Below are 19,643 nucleotides of genomic sequence, written 5' to 3'. Positions count from 1 at the left end.
TATAATTGGGCGTCACTCTTACTTTTGTGACCTTAAAGGGATAGTTCGGATTATTAGAAGCAGGGTTGTATGAGGTAGTAATTGATAGTCAGTGTATTAGCCATCAGCTAAACAATAAACGGTTGTTAACAGGGTCAACAACAAGCCATTTAACAAACTGAACGTCAGTGTAAGTGTACACTATATTTACAATATTTCCACTGATTTATTTTCTCGTCAGACAAGCTTTTCTGATGCAAAACTGACATTATACGATCCAAATATTACTTGCTTCACACCAACCAAACTCCATAGACGAATTAAGTAATTGTACCTCACAGGAAATAGGAGTTGCTGGTTTACTGCTGCCTTGATTGGTTAGGTTGTTTGTGATGTTGTGTCAGATCGGGATTTTAAAAGAATAGTTTGGATTCACTGAAGTCATGCAAAAACGCAAAAAGATTAACAGATTGAGGCAGCGGTAAACCAGCAACTGCTGTGTTCTGTTAAGTAAAATTTGTGATTTTGCCAATGGAGTTTGGTTGTTTCGGACAGAGTGATATTTGGCTTGTATAACAGCAGTTTCTCATCAGAAAAGTGCTGTCTGAGAGCAAAGTAAAGATGTAAACTGATAGATTTTTTTTAAGTGAATAAAATGCCTTCTGTGTCTGACCATCTACTGTAGGTAATACACTGACTATCGATAAGTACCTTATACAATCCCACATCAAATATTCAGAACTATTCCTTTAAAATAATCATAATAGCGCTCTTCCATCCCTTTTTACAAGCTCTTGTTAGAAGTCTATGCACCAATCTGATTTAATGTAATTTATTAGCCCCAAAATGGGACCGTGCTACTTCTTAGCAGCGTCCCGTATTGTTTTTTTTTTGGTTGTAGTTGTTTGTTTGTTTGTTACGCACAGGTAATGGAGCAGTACTCCGTATTGGCCAAAACACAAAGTTCGGTTTTCGGAATCAGAATCAAGAAGGAAAAACTGGTATCAGAACATCTCGAGCTGAGACCGCATGTGCCTGACATTTAAAGAAGTGAAGCAATATTGTCTTTGTAACTGACAGTTTCATTCCCAAAACACTATGGACACACTTCAGGCAAAGAAAGAAAAACATTGCCCAGGTATAACATTATTTTTATCATTCAGAGACTGTTCTTTAAAACAAGCTGAGGCCTCCTGTTTTTGTCCTCTTCAGTATGTTGTGTAGATGTGAGCTCCTCTTCAGACAATCTGAATGCTGACACAGTTGCTGTTGCAACTTAAAACAAAGTAATATTTCCAGTGGACAACACAACTGACTTGCACACCAAACTACCAAGGCAGGACGGGACATTTGTTGTAATGGTTGTACATGAAATGCTATTTTAAATCCAACTTGAATGACGTTATAAATATAAACTGAAGAAAATGTTCATAAGCTCATGTCAAGTTCATGATTTAAACCCTGTGACAAATGTTTGGTCGACTAACTGTACCTCAACACCTGTTTGCTATGGAAACACCCTGCATTGGATGTACTGTTGCATTGTGTGTAAAATTAACTGTTTTGTCAATGGACTTTGGTGTTGACAAGTTGACATTTTGTGTTTCAGCTGGCTGACGTGACTCCCACCTGTGTGTCTTTTACAAGATGTCAAATGTGTTGTACCTTTAAATAATGACAAAGGGCAATAAACTCATTTGATGGATGTTGTTAACTGATCTGCTGAAAATGTTTCTTAAAAAATCAAAAATGATCTGATTCCAGCTTTTAAAATGTGGACATTTGTAACGTTTCTGTTTTATATTCTTGTTAAGGGAAGTCTCAAGTCCCAAGTCCTGACTGACAAGTCCAGAGTCAAGTCCCAAGTCTAGGCTTACTAGTTCAAAGTCAACATTGACAAGTCCAGAGTCAAGTGCTAAATCAAGTTTGACAAATCCTGAGTCAAGTCCTAAATCAGCACATTAACAAGTTGCAGGTCAAGTCCCAAACGAAGACAGGCGAGTCATAAGTTAAGACTTACAAGGTCCCCGTCAAGACTGGCAAATCTAAAGTCAAGACTGACAAGTCCTGACTGAAGTCCCAAGTAAAGATTGACAAGTCCCAGCTCAAGTCCCAGGTCAAGCCTGACAAGTCCCAACTGAAGGCCCAAGTCAAGACTGACAAGTACCCCAGGTTAAGTCCTAAGTCGAGACAGGAAGACTTACAAATCAGGTGAAGACTGACAACTCCCACCTTTAAGTCCTGGGTCAAGACTGACAAGTCTTGAGGCAAGTCCCAAGTCTACTGACAAGTCCCCAAGTCAAGTCCCAGAAAAGCTTAAAGGAAAGTATAAAGTTTTATGTTTATTTTTTCATTTGTAATTGTTTAATTGGCGATATTTTGATTGGTTGGTGTGTTGTCTTATAACTTTGACTTGTTTAATAACCTTTTTATTACATTTTGTCAGTTTCAGGGCTTCGTATTTAACAGCATTTAAAGTAGCAACACATGTAATAAGGTAAAGAGATTTCTTCCATATGAAATTTCAATGAATTTGAAACAAAGACGTGTTTTTTATCGAGTGCAGAGAGAATCTCAGTGTTTTGGGTTAAATCAGGCATAGTGGGACTTTGTTTTTAGATGGAGGGAGGGGAGATTTTGTTGTTTTTCCTTGGGAATTTAGATTACCAATCAGGAGATTACCCCCATTTCCTGACAAATTATTTTGGCCTTGAGTAAGAAAACTAAAAGATTGTTTAACACAACTGTCCCTTTCTAATAATTGAAGTCATAAAGCATTTCTCCTGCCTATAGAACGTGACCTTGAAGCCCTTCTCTGACACCTAAATTCTCTCCTTCTTTGTCCGAGTCGCTTCCTCTCCTCACAGCTCCTCCTGCGTGCCTCTGAAAGCTGAAAGAGTTAAGAAGATTTGGCAGCTCCGCGGCACCCAGCCAGCCGGTGAGGGAGGAACTGGCTTCCGGTGGCCAGAGGCAGGCGGCTCACTTGCCCGGGATTAACTGGGATCGGGAGAGATTACAGCCCTCTCTCCCTTGTTCCCTGCAGCTCGATGAAAGCGTAGCGCTGCAGCCAGTCTCCGGGGAATATTTTCCCCATCATATATACATTTTTCCTGCTAAAACCTGCAGGAGCTGGAGGATAAAAGCTTGTGGCATCCCAAAGGATTCAGACATAAAGGTAAGATGCATTTTATGAGAGAATGGCTTGGTGGAAGGCCACAGGGATCTTCCTCTTCTGCAACTACAGAAACCTCTTGAGAAGCTTGAATCTTTTGTTTTAACAGTTACTTTTACTTGAATGCATCACGTTTGCAATGTTGCACAATTGGCACCTTTATTTACAGTCAAGACTAGGCATAAAGAAATGATAAAACCTGCCTGAACTTAGTTTTTTAACTTTTTGTTTTGTCACAATTCCCTCCTTAATATCAGCTTGACCTAATGTTGGTTAAAACAGCATTTTAGCTGAATTATGTCCTAAAAATTACAGTTTTTTATTTGCTTTTGATACTAGGGTTTGTTTTCTCCTGATGATTCACCAGCCAGAGATTATAGCCTGCACATCTCTGTATTTACATCACTGTCGCTGCTCTTACGAGCTGCCGTGAAGTGTGCCATTAACCCCTGACCCCATTCACACTAACCACTCATGGAGTCGTGTCTGCACCTCCCTACCTGATTCCACAGCTGGATTACCGACCAGGCGGAGTGGGCAACTGATGCCACAGAAAGGCCCAGACGTTAACAGCAATTTCTCAAGTACAATATCAACTAAAACAGATCCTGTATTATCAGCTAATCTTGAAGCCAGATCTTGTAAAGTGCCCTAGTTTAAGGACTTTTATTAAAGTTCCCCAGTGTAAAAAAAAGTTGGGATGTTTTGTAAAATATTTATAAAGATAGCATGCAGTTATTTGCAAATCCTTGTCAGCTTGTATTCAATTGAATACAGCACAAAGACAGATATTTTAACTGTTTGGGACATTCGACAGGTAAACAGGTGAACTGACAACAGGTGACTCTTTCATGGAAGACAAGTGCAAGGAATTTAGGGATTTCACCATCCACAATCCATAAAATAATTAGAAGATTTAGAGAATCCAGAGAAATCAAAAGACCAAAAAACAGTATTTAATGCCCACGACCCTTAATCCCTCAAGCAGCACTACAATTATTAACTGCATTAAAAACCCACATAATCATAGAAAAGGATAGTGCACGGGCCCAGGAACACTTTGGAAAACCGTTATCAGTAAACACATTTTGTTGCTGCATCTAAAAATGCAAGTTAAGGCTTGACCATGCAAAGAGAAAGACAAATATCAACACAATCCAGAAACACTGCAGACTCCTCTGGACCCGAGCTCATCTGAGATGGACTGACACAAAGTGGAAAAGTGCTGTTTTTTTCAGATTATTTTCACAAATCATGGACGTCGTGGCTAAAAAGACTCCAGACTGTTTCCAGCGTTAACTTCAAAAGCCAGCATCTGTAACGGTGTGGGGGTGTGTTAGTGCCCATGGCATCATGGGTAACTGTCACATCTGTGAAGGCCCCATTAATGCTGAAAGGTGCATACAGGATTTGGAGCGACATATTCTGTCACACTGACGTCCCTACTTACTTCAGCAAAGCAATGCTAAATATCTTGTCTTTGTTCTGTATTTAACTGACTTTAAGTGTTAATAAGTATTTTCAAATCATTGCATGTGGTTTTTATTTACATTTTAAACAGCATCCAGCTTTTGTGGAATTGGGGTTTGTATTTTATTTTATATTCTGACATGTTGGATAGACCAGAAACTCCCGTGATCTGTGAGGTAAAATTATAGATTTGTCTTAAGCAATCTGGTGACTTTGGAGAACGCAATACAACATCAGTTAAGCCATGAAAATAGTCTAAATATAGCCTAAACTTAAACTGATATGGATTTTTTTAATGTCACTGTAGGTACTGTATATATATTATATAATATATTTGTATAGAGTCTTATCTGATATAAAAATACCAAAAGACTAACACTGTTTTGTTTTTTTCCAGACCAGCAGTCAGCAGGTGGTTGGGGTCAAAGGTCGGGGGGTCCAGTGACCATGAGGCAGGCGGTGGAGGCTCAAGTGTTAAACCCCCACTGTGAACTCGGAGAACATGGTCAGTGGTGGAACTCGCTGGTACATGTCATTATGCTGATATACGACACTACTTTCTTTTTAAAAACCCACTGGTGTGCTGGTGTGTGGCAGGCCTGCGTCAGATCCTCACAGATGTGATCGAGGAGGTGAGACAGTCTGTAAATCAGGACATCGACGGAGCAGAGATCCTCCACAGTCTGTTGAACGCCTCCTGGCTGCAGTCGCTGCTCAAGGTCTGAAAACACGTTTTATTAGTAATCATCTTAACATTCACTCTCACCAAAGGTCCACCATAAAAATATTAATTTTATGACTCCATAGCTGGATGCATTATGTTTTTGGGTTTTCCATCCGTCCTTCAATCAGTCCTTTTTTTTCCGATATCTCAAGAACGCCGTGATGGAATTTCTTCAAACTTGATACAAATAAACACTCGGACTAAAGGATGGACAGATTAGATTTTGAAGGTCAAAGGTCAAGGTTACTGTGACTGTACTTTGGCCATAACTCAAGAATTCATACGCAAATTCTGACAAACTTTTAACACTGAGGAGATGATGATGACATTTTATATCGAAAAGGTCAACTTCACTGTGACATCATAATGTTCAGCTCTCAATCAGTCCTCTGAGTGACTGGAATCACGTGTCAATATTGTGATGACTTCAATTTTGCCAAAAAATCCGCTTAACTTTTATCAAATTCCTTCAGTCTTCACTACATGAGTCTGAACAGCCAGTCTGTTCTGGAATTTTTACTTGGGGTTTAACAGAAAAGTTGACGAGTCAAATTTGAGGTATTTAGAGAAAGAAAGACTCCCACTGTCCCTTCAGGAAAGCAGTCGCATTGTTTCTGCAGTCAAACAAAATCTCCAGCTCTGACAAGCTTGCTGGAGGTTTAGTCCAATCAGATCGCAGCACCTACCCCAGGTTGGTCCTGCCTATATTAGTTAACCGTGTACTGGCAATACTTGAGACCGTTTTAGCAAAAATTGATTACTCTCTACTTTCCCCTTTTGTAACAATAGGTGTATCAATGTTTTCTCTTTTTTGAGTCAAAATATAAAAAAGAAAGGTGTTGTCATTACAGCATTTGACAAACGTTGTTTTCAGGTTTATGAGTGTCTTCAGAGGTACCTGAGAGACTCTCCCGCGCCAGCTCTGGACTACTCTTCAGGACTTTCACTTCAGGTAACTAACACTCACATTTGTTTTTATTCATTCATTTGTTCATTTGGTGGAAGTCTTTGGTTTTTTTAACGGTGGTCATGTTGTGGTTTGGCGTCTGTGTAGCTGCTGATCGACATCAGAGCGTTGCCAGGCTGCTCTGAAGAGGCTAAAGAGCTGTACCGCCTCCTGAGACAGCCACACCTGCAGGTGAGGAACCACGTCTGAGTTTTTGGGTTTAAAAAGTTTGGATAAAATCACTTCACATGTAAACAGACTCTATTATAGTTTAATTTCTTAGAGTTTTTGCAGCGTTTGCATGTGTATAAATAGTAAAACAAATGAATTAATTGTTCTGTAAGAAAGAATTTAGTGATTATCACTGAAGATTTGTTCTTTTTTTGTTTTTTGTATAAATCCATAAACAATTATATAATAAAAAGCTTAAATAAATGAATAAAAAATAATTGTGTTATTTAATTTAATTTCCACCTTAATCAAATAAATCACGAATTAAGTAAGATATTTAATAGATAAATGTTGATGATGATGATGAATAATTTAATTGTAGAATTATTTACTTATTAAATATTTAAGCACTTAATCATATCAGTTTCTGTATTTATATATTTCGTATCAGCCATTAAAATTCTCCAAGCATGGCAGCTTTATACTTTGTTAAATTAATAAAATGAGTAATGATCAGACTTACCGCTGAGTTTGTGCAAAAATGACATTTTAAAGGTGCTACACTAAAATACAAAGACAAAATGTAAGTTACAAAAATAAATGCATGCCAGAGTTGGCAAAATAATATCTGAAATAAACCTGAATCATCTGTATCTGTTTGATTTTTTTTAGGCTCTTCTCTCAGCTCATGATACGGTGGCCCAGAAGGACTATGAGCCGGTGCTGCCACCGATGCCTGAAGACCTGCCTGATGATGAGGAGGCCACCAGGATCGTCTGCCTGGTCAAGAACAAACAGCCTCTGGTGAGCTACACAGATAAAGTCTCCTCATTACTTGTTAAAAATCTAAAAAACACAACTGAAGTTTGGTGTAGAGTATTTGATACTTTTCACAGAGCTTAGATGGTGTTAAAGTCACCGTTCATGAAGCCAAAGAGTTGACTCACAAGCCGATTTAGACGCAGTATTCAGGCGCTACCTGACCTAAAGATAAGGTCACATTTTGATGGGATCACCCCTCTTGTTACGCATGAAAGTTTTTAATCCGTCTTTGCAAAATCAGGATCTCTGGGATCAGGGAAACCCATCAGATAAACCATGAAGTCATGCTATGAATAAAGATAATGTTTTCGTTGTTATTGTGCTTTTCTTCATCAGTGGTGGAAAGTGCATTCACTCAAGTGCAATTTTGAGACACATTTTTTTTTTTTAGGTTTTGTCCATGTCTCTTTACTCTAATATATTTATGCAACAGATACTTTTCAGGTCCAGATTTTTAATACATATGATAAACCAATATTTCCCAATCTTTTTGACTTGTGAACAAAAATTGACATCTTTTTGAGGCCCCTTGTCTGGTTTATATGGAAGAGTATTGGGACCAGGCATAAACAGATTTTATTTTAAATTTTGCATTTCGAGAATAACATCAAAATGTACAGGATACTACCTAAATAGAGGATAGAGGTGTCCACATACTTTTGACCATATAGTGTTTTGTGTATTTTTTTTTTTTTTAATTCACCTGCTGCCTTGAGTTAACTGAACATGAGTTGAAAGATTGGTTCAGTCGTCTTATGAGTTTTGAAAATGTACAACCCTACTTCCAACTTTATTATTTGAAAGTACGCTCTCATTCTGAATATTAAATATTTTTTCTTTGGACTGTATTCAGTCGAATATAAGTCAAAAAGTTTTTGGAAATCATGCATCCTGTTTTTATTGACATTTTACACAACATCCCATCAAGTAGCATTGTTTTCTTTATTATGAAAAATAACAATTTATCCTGGTTATGTATTAAAGACACATAAAGTTTCCATCATGTATGTTTTCTACAAAACACAAAAGATGCTGATGAAGTTTCTGTTAACTGTAAACTGGACCACAATAGAAATCTTTCCTCAGTACTGTGGAAGCAGATGCTCATGGATATTTTAATATGTAAGCTTTTTTTTTGTTGCCAGATATAAATCAAACAGCTGACTGCATCCAACAGCGGCCAGATGTTTGAATTTTATAATCTCTCATTTGAATAATGGCTTGTTAATGCTACAGATCATTTCCTAACAGCAGAGACCAACAGAAAAAAGAAGGATTTGAAGAAAAACTAAATAGTTTAGAGAATTCACTCTGCAAAACTCGTATGCAATTCTTCTGTCTGTCATATGTATCTGTATGTCTTCTTTTATTGTACACTCCAGAAATAAAGGTACTAACTACAACCATAAAGGGTTCTTCAGCAGAAGGAGAACCTTTTGTGGTTCCTGGTAGAAGCTCTTGTAAAGGTTTGACTTGGAACCCTTTCAGAGAGTTCTACCAAGAACCCAACATTACGGATTATACCTAGAACCATGTGTGAGAGATTTGACCTAGAGAACACAGAGAACTACAGAGAACCTTTTTATAGTGTAGTGGTTCTATACAAATCCTTTACACCTTCTAAGGGTCCTAACAAGAACCCACATAGGGAGTTCTACCGTGAACCTTTAATAATATAAGGGTTTTGTCTAGAACACACACAGGTGGTTCTATCAAGAACTTTTTTGCATTTCAAGGGTTGTATCTATAACCCACAAAGGGGGTTCTACCAAGAACTTTTTTATATTCCAAAGGTTTTATGTAGAACCCACCCAGGGGCTTCTACTGAGATACCATGGTATAAGAACCTGATGAAGGCTTGACGAAAGATCTCATTTTTCCAAAAATGTTATTTGGATGAAAAGGGTTCTTGATGGACCCTTTGTCTACAAAGAACCCTTTACAAAGAAATTCTTCAGAAGCAAACAGTTCTGGATAGAGCTTCAGCCCTTCAAGAAGAGCCCCTTTTGGAACTTTTATTTCTAAGAACGTACGGCTCTTTTAACAAAAAGTGCTGATATGACTGTAGAAAGATAAGAGAGAGCGTTCTTAGTCAAAGATAAATCCGGGTTTTCATATCAGGTGTTCCATCTCTTAAACCTTGCTTTCTTCCAGTGGAAGTTCTCAATCTGTATTGAATGTTTCCCTCTCTGTGACAGAGAGTCAGGCTGCCGCTCCCCAGTTCTTCCTCACCATGTGTGAAAAGCTGCAGAGGGGGGATCCGCAGTCACTGGGACACCCTGAGGCGTCTAACCCGGCAGAGGCTTCACCAGCGTGCTGCGATCGGGGTCCAGAGCCCTGCTGCTGCGAGCCTGGGTCCCCAGAATCCATCATGGTGTAGCGTTCGCAGAGGCAGCTACCCGCCGACGGAGCCGCTGTGTCACGCAGCACCAGCTCGGTCTTATCATCCACCGCACTATAAGCAAATGAGTGACTGTCAGATGTGTTGTAGCAAGCCGATGAGCCAGTGTAGAGTTTGTTACACCAACCTGCTCTGGGAGCAAAGTGTGAACCGCTCTGCGCCTGCAGTCTACAGCTCTGTTCTGATTGGTAAGAAAAGATCTGCTGGTTTTTCTTCTTCCATCATTGCGGCCTCATCTTCCATCATCACAACTACTCATGGATTTCATGGATTAAAGAGATAATTCACTCCGATATTGAAAATACGCATTTTTCCTCTTAACCTGCAGCACTATTTATCGATCCTGATTGTTTTGTTGTGAATTGCCATGTTTTGGAGATACCGGCTCGTATAAAAGTAGCCAAGAGACAACTGTACCAGCACCAAAACAGCCTGCGTAACCAACAGAGGCTACAGTACTAAGATGGTTTACTTGCTGGGTTTGGGTCCTTGTACCCCAGGGTTGAGTCACGGCTAATCAAACTAACAGCAGTTTGCAGTTAGCTATGATATTTTAGCACTAAGTTAAGTTATCCATCAGGAAACTCCATAAACAACCTCTGTACTATATTCCCCGTTGGTCCTAGAAGCTGCTGAGGCCCGTTCTTTTGCCCACTAACAGATACTGTTAGCTACCTTAGCATTTAGTGCGCTGCTAAAGCTATCTGTCCATCTGGAAATTAGATACAATCTAGTTTCACTCAAATTAGAGAATAAAATTAGAAAGCAAGAAAGCAGATACAAATTTAATATACACCTCAGAGTGCAGGATGAATCATCAACGGTTTTTAATTGTTTTAATTGGCATCCCTAAAATACCATAAAAATACATCAGAATATCTACAAAACAACTTGTTTTTGTCATTGTTGGGCCAGATAACGGTGTATAGGTGATGTTTAGTGCAATAAATATGATAAAAAACTTGAACATCATTTTTGACTTCATAGAAACCTTACCAAAAGCCCATGAGTAGATGCACACTTCCTTCTGCACAGGAAAACAGTTGGTAGAAAGAGAACAGTTCTTACTTGAGAGAAGGCCAAAAGTTGGCAGTCCACACCAAAACAATCTAGATGGATAAATAGCCCTGCAGACCTGAAGAAAAATAGTATGTTTGATTTTGGGGTGAACTATCCCTTTAACATGTCCGTTTTTTTTTTCCATTGGAGACAACATCATCGAAGAGCTAGACAGTGGAGATGAAGGACCAGCATCCACCAACACACCATCCCCGCTTCCCACAGCCCGCCGGTGGACCATGTCTCCCCCGTGTCTCACTGTCCCCTACTACTCCAATGTGGACGACTACCTCCAGCCAGGCCTGCCTCCCAGGCTTCAAACCCAAAGCCCTCGCATCTGCACCGCTCCCCCCAGCCCCATGCGCCCTCACCGTGTGGTTGATCTGCCCCCGGTGCCACCTGTGGAGCTTGCCAAGCAAGAGAGTCTGGATGAGCTGAGGATGACGGTGCAGCTGGCTGCCAGCTCCATGGAGAACAGCACCAAAGACATCAAACTCCTCGGGGAGAAGATGGCGGCCGCGACCGAACGCATGTCGGACACGGTGCAGGACAACTCTCAGGCCTTGGTCCTCCTCACGCAGGTGGTGGACCGGCTGCAGACGCTCCTTGCAGCCACCAGGACAGAAATGAACTCTCCCAAACCTGAAGTTGCCGACCAAGACGGCACACCCAAAAAAAGCCAAACTCCAAAGAACCGAGGGCAGCGTCCATCCCTGACACACCAGTCCAGATGTTCCTTCCCGTCACTTCCGTCCTCCACCTCCTCCAGCTCCCTCAGCAGCTCCCTGGACGCTCCCTCCACCTCCCAGGGGACCGGATGTCTGTCTGTTTCTTGCCATGGATCACCTCGTACTACCATGAAAACCAAGAATGCCCCTTTGCCGCAGAAGAAGCACGTTGACGCTGAGCTTCAAGAGTCTAAGCACCTTGCAACCAATGGCCTGATCGATGAGACCTCCCACACTGTGAAAGGACGTCGGTCAAAACAGCGGAAGAAGAAGAGGAAGAAGGCTACATGAAAGACCTTGAAGAGTGTCCAAAGAGTGGACTTTCTTGGGTCCTTTCAAGCGATGTCCGCAGATTAGCTGGCCTGCAATCACGCACCGTGGTAGTTAATATCTATTTCGTACTTTTTGTTGCATTCCTCATCGCTTTCTTCCATCGTTTTGGACCATTTTCATATTTCCACTCCTGCTTTCTTCTCATCATTGATGTCTGATGTGGAACCCTCATTTCAAGAATTTCCATCACTTTTGGTTAACTTTCATTTGCATCATTGTGTTTTGTTTGTGCCTAAACAGTCATGAATTAAACCTTCCATTTCATCCCCAAGTCTTTACTTCCTGTTATGTCTTCTGAACGGTTTGATTTGTCTTCATCTGCGTGAATCTCTCGGATCAACACATGCCTCTACTCCTCATCACAGCAGGTTATTTATTCAGCGTTTTCATCTTTTCTGTTCTAGGGAGCGACTATAAAGAGGAATGAGATCACAGGGGAGATTTTTATTGCTCGGGTGATTCATGGAGGGCTGGCTGATCGAAGCGGTGAGCCGTTTCTCTCTCAAGCAAAATGTATATCGTGCTCAATTTACTGTAAATCCCAGTTGTGTGAGTTGAAATTATTTTCTTTTATTTATAACACGTGAGTATGTTGGAGAAGATAAAGTTTATGTTTGCATTTTTAATTGTATTGATGTGTAGGTCTGCTACATGCTGGTGACAGGATCATAGAGGTGAACGGTTTTCCTGTGGATGGGATGGAACCTGAACAAGTTATTCAAGTTGTGGTGAGTCATTTACTTTTCTATAGCCTGTTTCCAGACCTATGAATCACTACTCACATCCAGTCAGTCTAATTATTATTCTAATTTTATTATGTCCTGTCTGTAAGCAGTTAATGTCACAGCTAATGCTGATTTTCATCAGACAGAAGACCAAGAGCAATCTCGGCATCTTAAAGGAATAGTTCAGATTATTTGAAGTGGGATGGTTTGAGGTACCAGCATGGAAGCAACGAATAATCTGAACTATCCCTTTAGAGTCGAACCAGACCCATGTTGAAATGTACACCATTTTCAGATGTTTTGATAGGTCTAATCTACTAATTAAACAGTTCTGTTTCTTTGCAACCAATCAGCAAGCGAGGTCGCAAGGCACCATCATGTTTAAGGTCGTTCCCATCACAGAAAGGCCGGTCCACAACCAGACGATGGTAAGTCATCTGTACCTGCCTCATTCTTTGTTTTTATACACATTAAAGCTAAATATCATCGTAATAATCTGACTTGTTCGGTGTTAGCTCTACGTGCGGGCCATGGCCGACTACAGCCCTCAGCAGGACCCGACCATCCCCTGTGCCGACGCCGGTATGAGCTTCAGAAAAGGTGACGTCCTGGAGATTGTGGACCAGACAGACGCCCTCTGGTGGCAGGCCAAGAAACTGCCCAGCAACACAGCCTGCGCCGGCCTCATCCCCTCCACCAACCTGCTGAAACGGTCAGAAAACTTCATTGATTTACTTTTTTCTTATTATTTTCCAGATTAATTTTTTCACCTTTATATGAAAGAATTTGGACACCTGGAACAGATCCATACTTTTTTTAAAGAGTTATTTTTTTAAAAGAGTAATCCTGACTCTGTATGTGATAACAGGAAGCAGAGGGAGTTCTGGTGGTCTCAGCCTTATCAGCCACATGCCTGCATACAGACCTGTAAGTGTCCTTTAACTTACCGTAAAACTTTATTAAATAAAAGTCCGAACAGTTTCAGAATTGACAGCATGGTTTCACAGTTGAGTTTTCATTGTGTTTCACGCCACGTTTACTGAAGTGAGCACTGTAGAGGAAGGTAAGGAAAGATCACAAACCTAATGCCATAGTTGTAGTTAAATTAGCTTCAGAACAAAATAATGTTTTATTACAGATATAACTTTTTATTTCCATTTTTCACTCACAGAGGAAGATTTGATGGCCATCGATGAGAGATGTGTTGAAGCAGGTAAAACTTTTACATGCTTGTCTTATCTTTTACACACAAGCTTACTGCTCTGTGATTAATTTCTCCTGTTTTTGTCTTTCTGTCAGATGAGGAGGCATTTGAATCTGGTAGGTAAGTCTTTGTTGATTTAATCTGTTTCGACTAAATGTGTTTCACAGGCAAAGCGTCGCTCTCTCTCCTGTCCTTCATCTGAAATGTTTCTTATTCTTTCTCTTCCAAACTCTGCTGTCTGACGGGGAAATGTCAGAGGAGCTCAGAGAAGGTGAGAAAAACTGCACATATTTGTCTTCTTGTCTGCCTCAGGAGAAAAACTAAGTACATTAAAAGAAAAAAAATGTTTGGAGTAAAAGTAAAATGTTGCCAGAAAAATAAAGAATCAAATACAGATACCTGAAAACTCGACTTAAGTATACTAATGAAGCACTTGTACTTAGTTACTTCCAACCTCTGAGCCTTGCCTGTGTTTCAGACTTGGTGCATTGCATTCTGGGACTTGTAGGATCCAGACTTATTTTCAAGTTGAGATTAAATGAAAAATGCCTTTTTGCCCTTATTCATATTATGCAACCATTAACAATATAAGCGCCAAAAATACAAAAAATCTATTTCTTTGTATCATATCTAAGTTCAATCATGTTTTCTTCCTGTAAAGCAAAATATGATGTGTGCTTAGGTTGACTTGAACCGACCAGTTTCAACTAATATCCAGCCATCAATCAATGTTCAAGTTTTAGCAGCACAGAATTAAGATTTAGTAGTTTGCTAGCTAGCAACAGCCTGGTAGATATGATGCCCATCAGTGTCTTTCACCCCGGCTTTATGGAAGTTTAATACAAAATGTTTGTCGTGCATCTTTGACTTGATTTATTTGATCTTATCCTTTCAAATCAGCTTTTTTTAGGGGGGTCAGTCAGGATGAAAATGTGTTTATATGTTGTCAAGTCTGGGTTGGGCTGATCTTACTGGCCAATTTTGACCAAACATACTGAAACCTTAAAATGTCAAAAAAGGTTAATTTGCATCCGTTTGTCTCACTTTGCTTCTCTTCCTGTCAAACCAGCGGAGGATGACTTCAGCACCAACATTGAAGGGATCTACTTAGGTAAGTCTCCAAACAGCCTGACCTGCACTGACACCTGCACATTAAGTGTGTTTGCATGTATCACAACTCGTTCTTCGAGAACATTAACCCTTGATTTTCTCCCAGCGGGCTTCAGGCGCAGCATGCGTATATGTCGGCGGCGGTTTCACAGCGTCACCCAGCCGTCCTGCCACACCCGCTGCCCCAGCAGCTGCTACAACGCCCTCAACAGCCCCTACGAGGAGGTGGTGCGCTACCAGCGACACCCACAGGACGCACACCGCCTCATCGCCCTCTGTGGTACAGTCACGCTTCCAGCTGGGATAACGCTGGTTTTAACAACCTCATAGTGGAGAAAATAAAACAATCAGCAACATTACAAGTGTTTTGATTTAACTCTACTTTTAATTCTACACAAAACTGGACATACATACAAAAAATGCAATCCCAAATTTAATGTGATTAAGTGATTATGATCAGATGTTTTCTTCATTTCTCAGGTCCGTCTGGTGTGGGTGTGAATGAACTTCGGAGGCGATTGATTGAAATGAACCCCAACATCTTCCAGGGAGCCATTCCTTGTATGTATCAGTCAGCAGAGGTGGCAAAAGTGCACATGTTCTTTACTCGAGTAAAAGTACAGATGCTTGTGTAAAAAAGGACTCTAATAAAAGTAGAAGTGCTTCTTTACACAAGGAAAAGTTCAGTTCTGGAATGTACTCAAAGTATAAAAGTAAGTTGTCTTGTTACTTCTTGTTACATCTCTCACGTCATTATAATTTGTCTTCTTACATCTTATTACGTCTTTTATGTCATTTTACGTCATTTTTGTCTCGTTACATCTTGTAACATCTTTTGTGTAGTATTGTCTTATTATGTCTTGATACATCTTGTCCATCATTTTTGCTTTGTTACATTATTTATGTAGTTTTTGCCTTGTCACGTCTTTTTCATAATTTTTATCTTGTTGCATGTTGTTACGTCTTCTCCATCTTTTTTGCGTTGTTACATCTTGATATATCTTGTTACTTTTCATTTTGTTATGTCAGTCATCTGTGATATACACCGAGGAATCATCTTTTCTGTGTGTTATTGTTCCATCCATTGAGGCTGAAATCAGTCTTGAAGTTTAGAAGATTGGACTCATTAATGCAAAATAAGAATAATCAATAATTCCCCTCAAATGCATTAAAATTAAAGTAACAAGCCTGTTCTGAAAATGTAAGGAGCAGAAAGTACAGATATTTGTGTTCAAATGTAGGGAGCAAGTGAGTTAAGTACAGTAACAAAGTATTAGTTACTTCCCATTTCTTGCAATTATTGATGTCCACCAAAAAAACATTTGTTACAACTCATAAAAAACCCTGAAAATAACACAAAAATCCCAGGTAGATAATTATCTGTGAAATGATTGTTTAATCAATTAAAGAGATACAGTTTTAAAAGATTGCCTTCTCCCTTCACCAGACACCACGAGAGCACCCAAAGGATACGAGGAGTCAGGCAGAGAATATTACTTCACCAGCCGAGAAATCTTCGACAACATGGTGTACAACAACAGGTACAACACTGTGAAGCCGTGAATAATGAATCAGTCTACTGGAGGTGCAGCAACACTGCAGCTTTGTTTTTGTAAAGTCTAAACACGAGAAATTCACAGGTTTCTGGAGTACGGGGAGTACAAAGGGAATCTGTACGGCACCAGCATCGAGTCTGTGAGGGAAGTTTTAAACAGCGGGAAGATCTGCGTCATCGACATCGAGCCAAACGTGAGCACGAAATGGAAAAGTTTTGTGATGCTTCAAGACACTTAAAGTGCACAATGATGGCTGAAATTCAAGTTTTCAAACCACGATTTAATCCCCTTTTAAAGAGCGAGAAAAACTTATGTTTAAACCTAAATGTCAGTTAGTAGTTTTTGTGCTTCCAGGCACTTTGATTGATTGATTTGATTTCTACATTTAGGCCATTCAGGCAGTGAGGACCCACGAGCTGAGGGCCTACATCATCTATGTGAAGCCTCCACCACTGGAGCGTCTCAGGGAGACCAGACAGGATGCGACCATCACCACCAACTACTACATCAACCGGCCGTTCAAAGTAAACTCTCCCAACAACACATTTAATTATTATTGTACCACTTTTCTCAAACATTTGATCGGAACACTGAGTTAAGTGACTGTCTCACTGTCTGCCAGACTCCATTGTAAATATATTTTTTGACCCTGGACAAATTGTTTTACGTTGCCCAGTTTGGCAAGTGAGTTGTCTGTTTTCTTGCCCCACGTGGCATTTAACTTGCCCCAGGCAAGCAGGCAATGACAGTGTGAATCAAGGTTTCTTAAAGTTTTTTTCCAGCCTTTATTGAAATGTCAAACAGATAAAGGATAACAAGTATCATTTAATTCAGATTTTAACCATCAGATCAGTTAAAAGAAAAAAGGAAAGAGAACAAGAGGCAGAAAAATAGATTTGGTCACTTTTTAGAAAACAAAACTCTCATCCTTACATTAAAATATATCTGTTTGTATCTGCATTAGTAAGAAGAGATCAATAAACTTTAGTATCACAATATAATATTTAGTGATACTACATGTGATGATTTGTGGCAGTGTTATGTTTAAACTCTCGGCCGCTAGATAAAAGTTTTAATTTAAATTCTGTGCATGTGGTTTGTTCTTTATACCATGACACTTTTAGAAAAACAATATATTGTAACCCCTGTATCATGATATGTATTGCACTGCCAGATTCCTGCCAATATATAGTCTGAAAGTGAATACATATTCATTTAGTTTTGATTAGATATATTTTATTTCATTTATATTTCCACAACAAGATGAAGACATTTCAGCCTAATTGAAGCTGAATTTATTTATTTATTTTTTTTTGTTTGCTCTGACAGGATGAAGACTTTCAGGAGATGGAAGAAGCCGCCCGGAAGATCGAGTCCCAACACTGGCAGTTCTTCGACCACGTGATCGTCAATGATGAGCTGCAGGACTCCTGCGTCCAGCTGCTGACGGCGGTGGGGAAGGCGCAGGATGAGCCGCAATGGGTCCCGGCCAGCTGGATACGACCCACCGCCGAGTCGTGAAGGAGGACGAGGGAGGAGGAGGAGGTGGAGACAAGGGGACGAGAGAGATGTGACCCCTTATTATCATGGCAGCAGTTTTTTATTTATTTGACTGAATCTTCACTGTAAAGCAAATATCTTAACATGTAAATACATTTTATGTTTGACACTGCACACTGTAGGGGGGTAGGGCATGAAAGAAATCTTAATATTTAGATTTTGTCGTTAGTTGTGTGCTCGATCTGCTCCGTAAGTCGCTTTAAATCCCCAAAGATAAGATGGAGCTGGACTCAAGCCCAAAGAAATCCCTGAAACTGTGTCAGAGTTTAACCTCACAACGTTTGAGTTGAATTTAAACACAGCTGAAGGTTTTTGTTTGTACTAGGACAGTCAACTGCTCCTCTATGGAGGATTTTAAGGGCCAAAGCTAAATATAGAAATATAGATATAATTATGTAATAAATACTTGTATAAATTAGTAAATATGTAATTTAATGCTTAATTGTCACCATAAATAGTAAATAAATCACATACTAAATGAGACATTAAATATATAAATGGTAACATTTATGTATTTATTTATTTGTTGATCTAATTGTGTATATATTTATATATTCGCACATTTCTACATTTATATATTTATATACTAATTTATTCACACATTTATGTATGTATTTATAATTTGATTTATTCATTGGTATGCTTTAATTATGAAAGACAAAAAAGACAAGAATGAGTAAAATAAAAAAAAGCATGAAAATGTAAATAAATTAATGAGTAACATTCATATATTTAATGTCTCATTAGAATAGTGATTTATTTATTTATGGTGATAATTAAGCATTAAATTACATATTATTTACTCATTCATTCATTTACTTATTTATTTAACTTTACCCATCAAAAATTAATCTTTGATTAATTAATAAGTACATAAATATACAAATGAATTAACAACTATACAGCTGTGTAAGTATATAGATAAATATATAAATAAATACACAAATTAAACATTTTTATATGTAGCATCTCATTTAGTTTGTTATGTATTTATTTATGGTGACAGGAATTATAGAATTACTTATTTCTTTATTTAAGCATTTATTGTACATTTATTATGCATTAAATTATTTATTTATTTATTCAAATCTTTAATTATATAATTATCTATTTCTATATTTATTTCCATCCCTTAAAACTCTACATATGCTTTAACTTAAGTGCTCCTTCTTCTGAATAAAACAAACAAAAAAAGCCTAAAAAAAAAGGTCAGAATTTCTGAAGTAAGCAGGGCATCAGAGCCATATCTCAGTGTTAGTTTATTATGATGAAAGTTTATTATATATTATAGACACTGATTGTTCAAACAAACAAACATTTACCAAAAAACAAGTTAATTTCTTGCCCTGCTCCCCACTCTTGTACACAAACCCACAATAAAAAAGTGATATTTTTCCATTTGATGTTTACATATTAGAAAACAAGTGGTTTCTTGTTCAGTGTTGTTACATTTTGTTTTTCATTCTGAATTTGTGTCACTTCTTTGTGGTTTGATATAGCCTAAAATGTGTCATTGAATGCCAAAGAAAATTATTCAAGATTTATAAGCATCACCAAAAAAGCTGTTGGGCACAAAAAATACATTTTGTGTCCTTTTTTATTGAAAATGATATGATAAAATGTAAAAGTGCAAGCAAAATAATGACATTTTAATATTTGTACCTGTGTGTGACATTAATAAAC

At 38.8% G+C, this 19,643-nt stretch overlaps 1 protein-coding gene across 5 annotated transcripts; it reads left to right on the top strand.

The window, feature by feature from the left end:
• The first annotated feature begins 2,179 nt into the window (after window positions 1–2,179).
• On the top strand, window positions 2,180–18,068 carry LOC146304563 (MAGUK p55 subfamily member 4-like). Of its 5 annotated transcripts, XM_084713987.1 has the most exons (23): window positions 2,523–3,154; window positions 3,664–3,735; window positions 5,019–5,126; window positions 5,219–5,340; window positions 6,220–6,297; window positions 6,400–6,483; window positions 7,135–7,266; window positions 12,210–12,291; window positions 12,448–12,533; window positions 12,884–12,958; window positions 13,046–13,242; window positions 13,399–13,457; window positions 13,576–13,593; window positions 13,702–13,743; window positions 13,830–13,850; window positions 13,991–14,005; window positions 14,804–14,845; window positions 14,951–15,124; window positions 15,325–15,405; window positions 16,292–16,385; window positions 16,485–16,593; window positions 16,790–16,924; window positions 17,730–18,068. In XM_084713987.1, the coding sequence occupies exons 2-23, from the start codon at window positions 3,696–3,698 to the stop codon at window positions 17,919–17,921; spliced, it is 1,986 nt and encodes a 661-aa protein (XP_084570113.1). In that variant the 5' UTR covers window positions 2,523–3,154; window positions 3,664–3,695; the 3' UTR covers window positions 17,922–18,068. The 5 variants fall into 5 exon arrangements, 1 of the variants encoding a protein (XP_084570113.1); XR_014769320.1 differs by lacking the exons at window positions 12,448–12,533; window positions 12,884–12,958; window positions 13,046–13,242; ... (10 more) ...; window positions 16,790–16,924; window positions 17,730–18,068 and adding exons at window positions 2,180–2,476; window positions 9,483–9,873; window positions 10,895–11,852 and having other exon boundaries at window positions 2,847–3,154; XR_014769319.1 differs by lacking the exons at window positions 12,448–12,533; window positions 12,884–12,958; window positions 13,046–13,242; ... (10 more) ...; window positions 16,790–16,924; window positions 17,730–18,068 and adding exons at window positions 2,180–2,476; window positions 9,483–9,873; window positions 10,895–11,852 and having other exon boundaries at window positions 2,773–3,154.
• The last annotated feature ends 1,575 nt before the right edge of the window (window positions 18,069–19,643 follow it).

Source organism: Lutjanus erythropterus, chromosome 24 (assembly GCF_056507025.1).
Source record: "Lutjanus erythropterus isolate fLutEry1 chromosome 24, fLutEry1.hap2, whole genome shotgun sequence".
Classification (NCBI taxonomy): Eukaryota; Metazoa; Chordata; class Actinopteri; order Lutjaniformes; family Lutjanidae; genus Lutjanus; species Lutjanus erythropterus.
The sequence above is the reverse complement of the archived record's forward strand: the minus strand, read 5'-3'. Positions and strand labels throughout refer to the sequence as shown.

What these genes read in the sequence shown, in the direction of transcription:
- LOC146304563 (XM_084713987.1), top strand. Translation starts at nt 3,696, where the DNA reads ATGCCACAGAAAGGCCCAGACGTTAACAGCAATTTCTCAA. An exon ending in AGGGCTGGCTGATCGAAGCG is followed by an intron (nt 12,292 to 12,447) that starts GTGAGCCGTTTC and finishes ATTGATGTGTAG; the next exon opens with GTCTGCTACATGCTGGTGAC. An exon ending in TCATCGACATCGAGCCAAAC is followed by an intron (nt 16,594 to 16,789) that starts GTGAGCACGAAA and finishes TTCTACATTTAG; the next exon opens with GCCATTCAGGCAGTGAGGAC.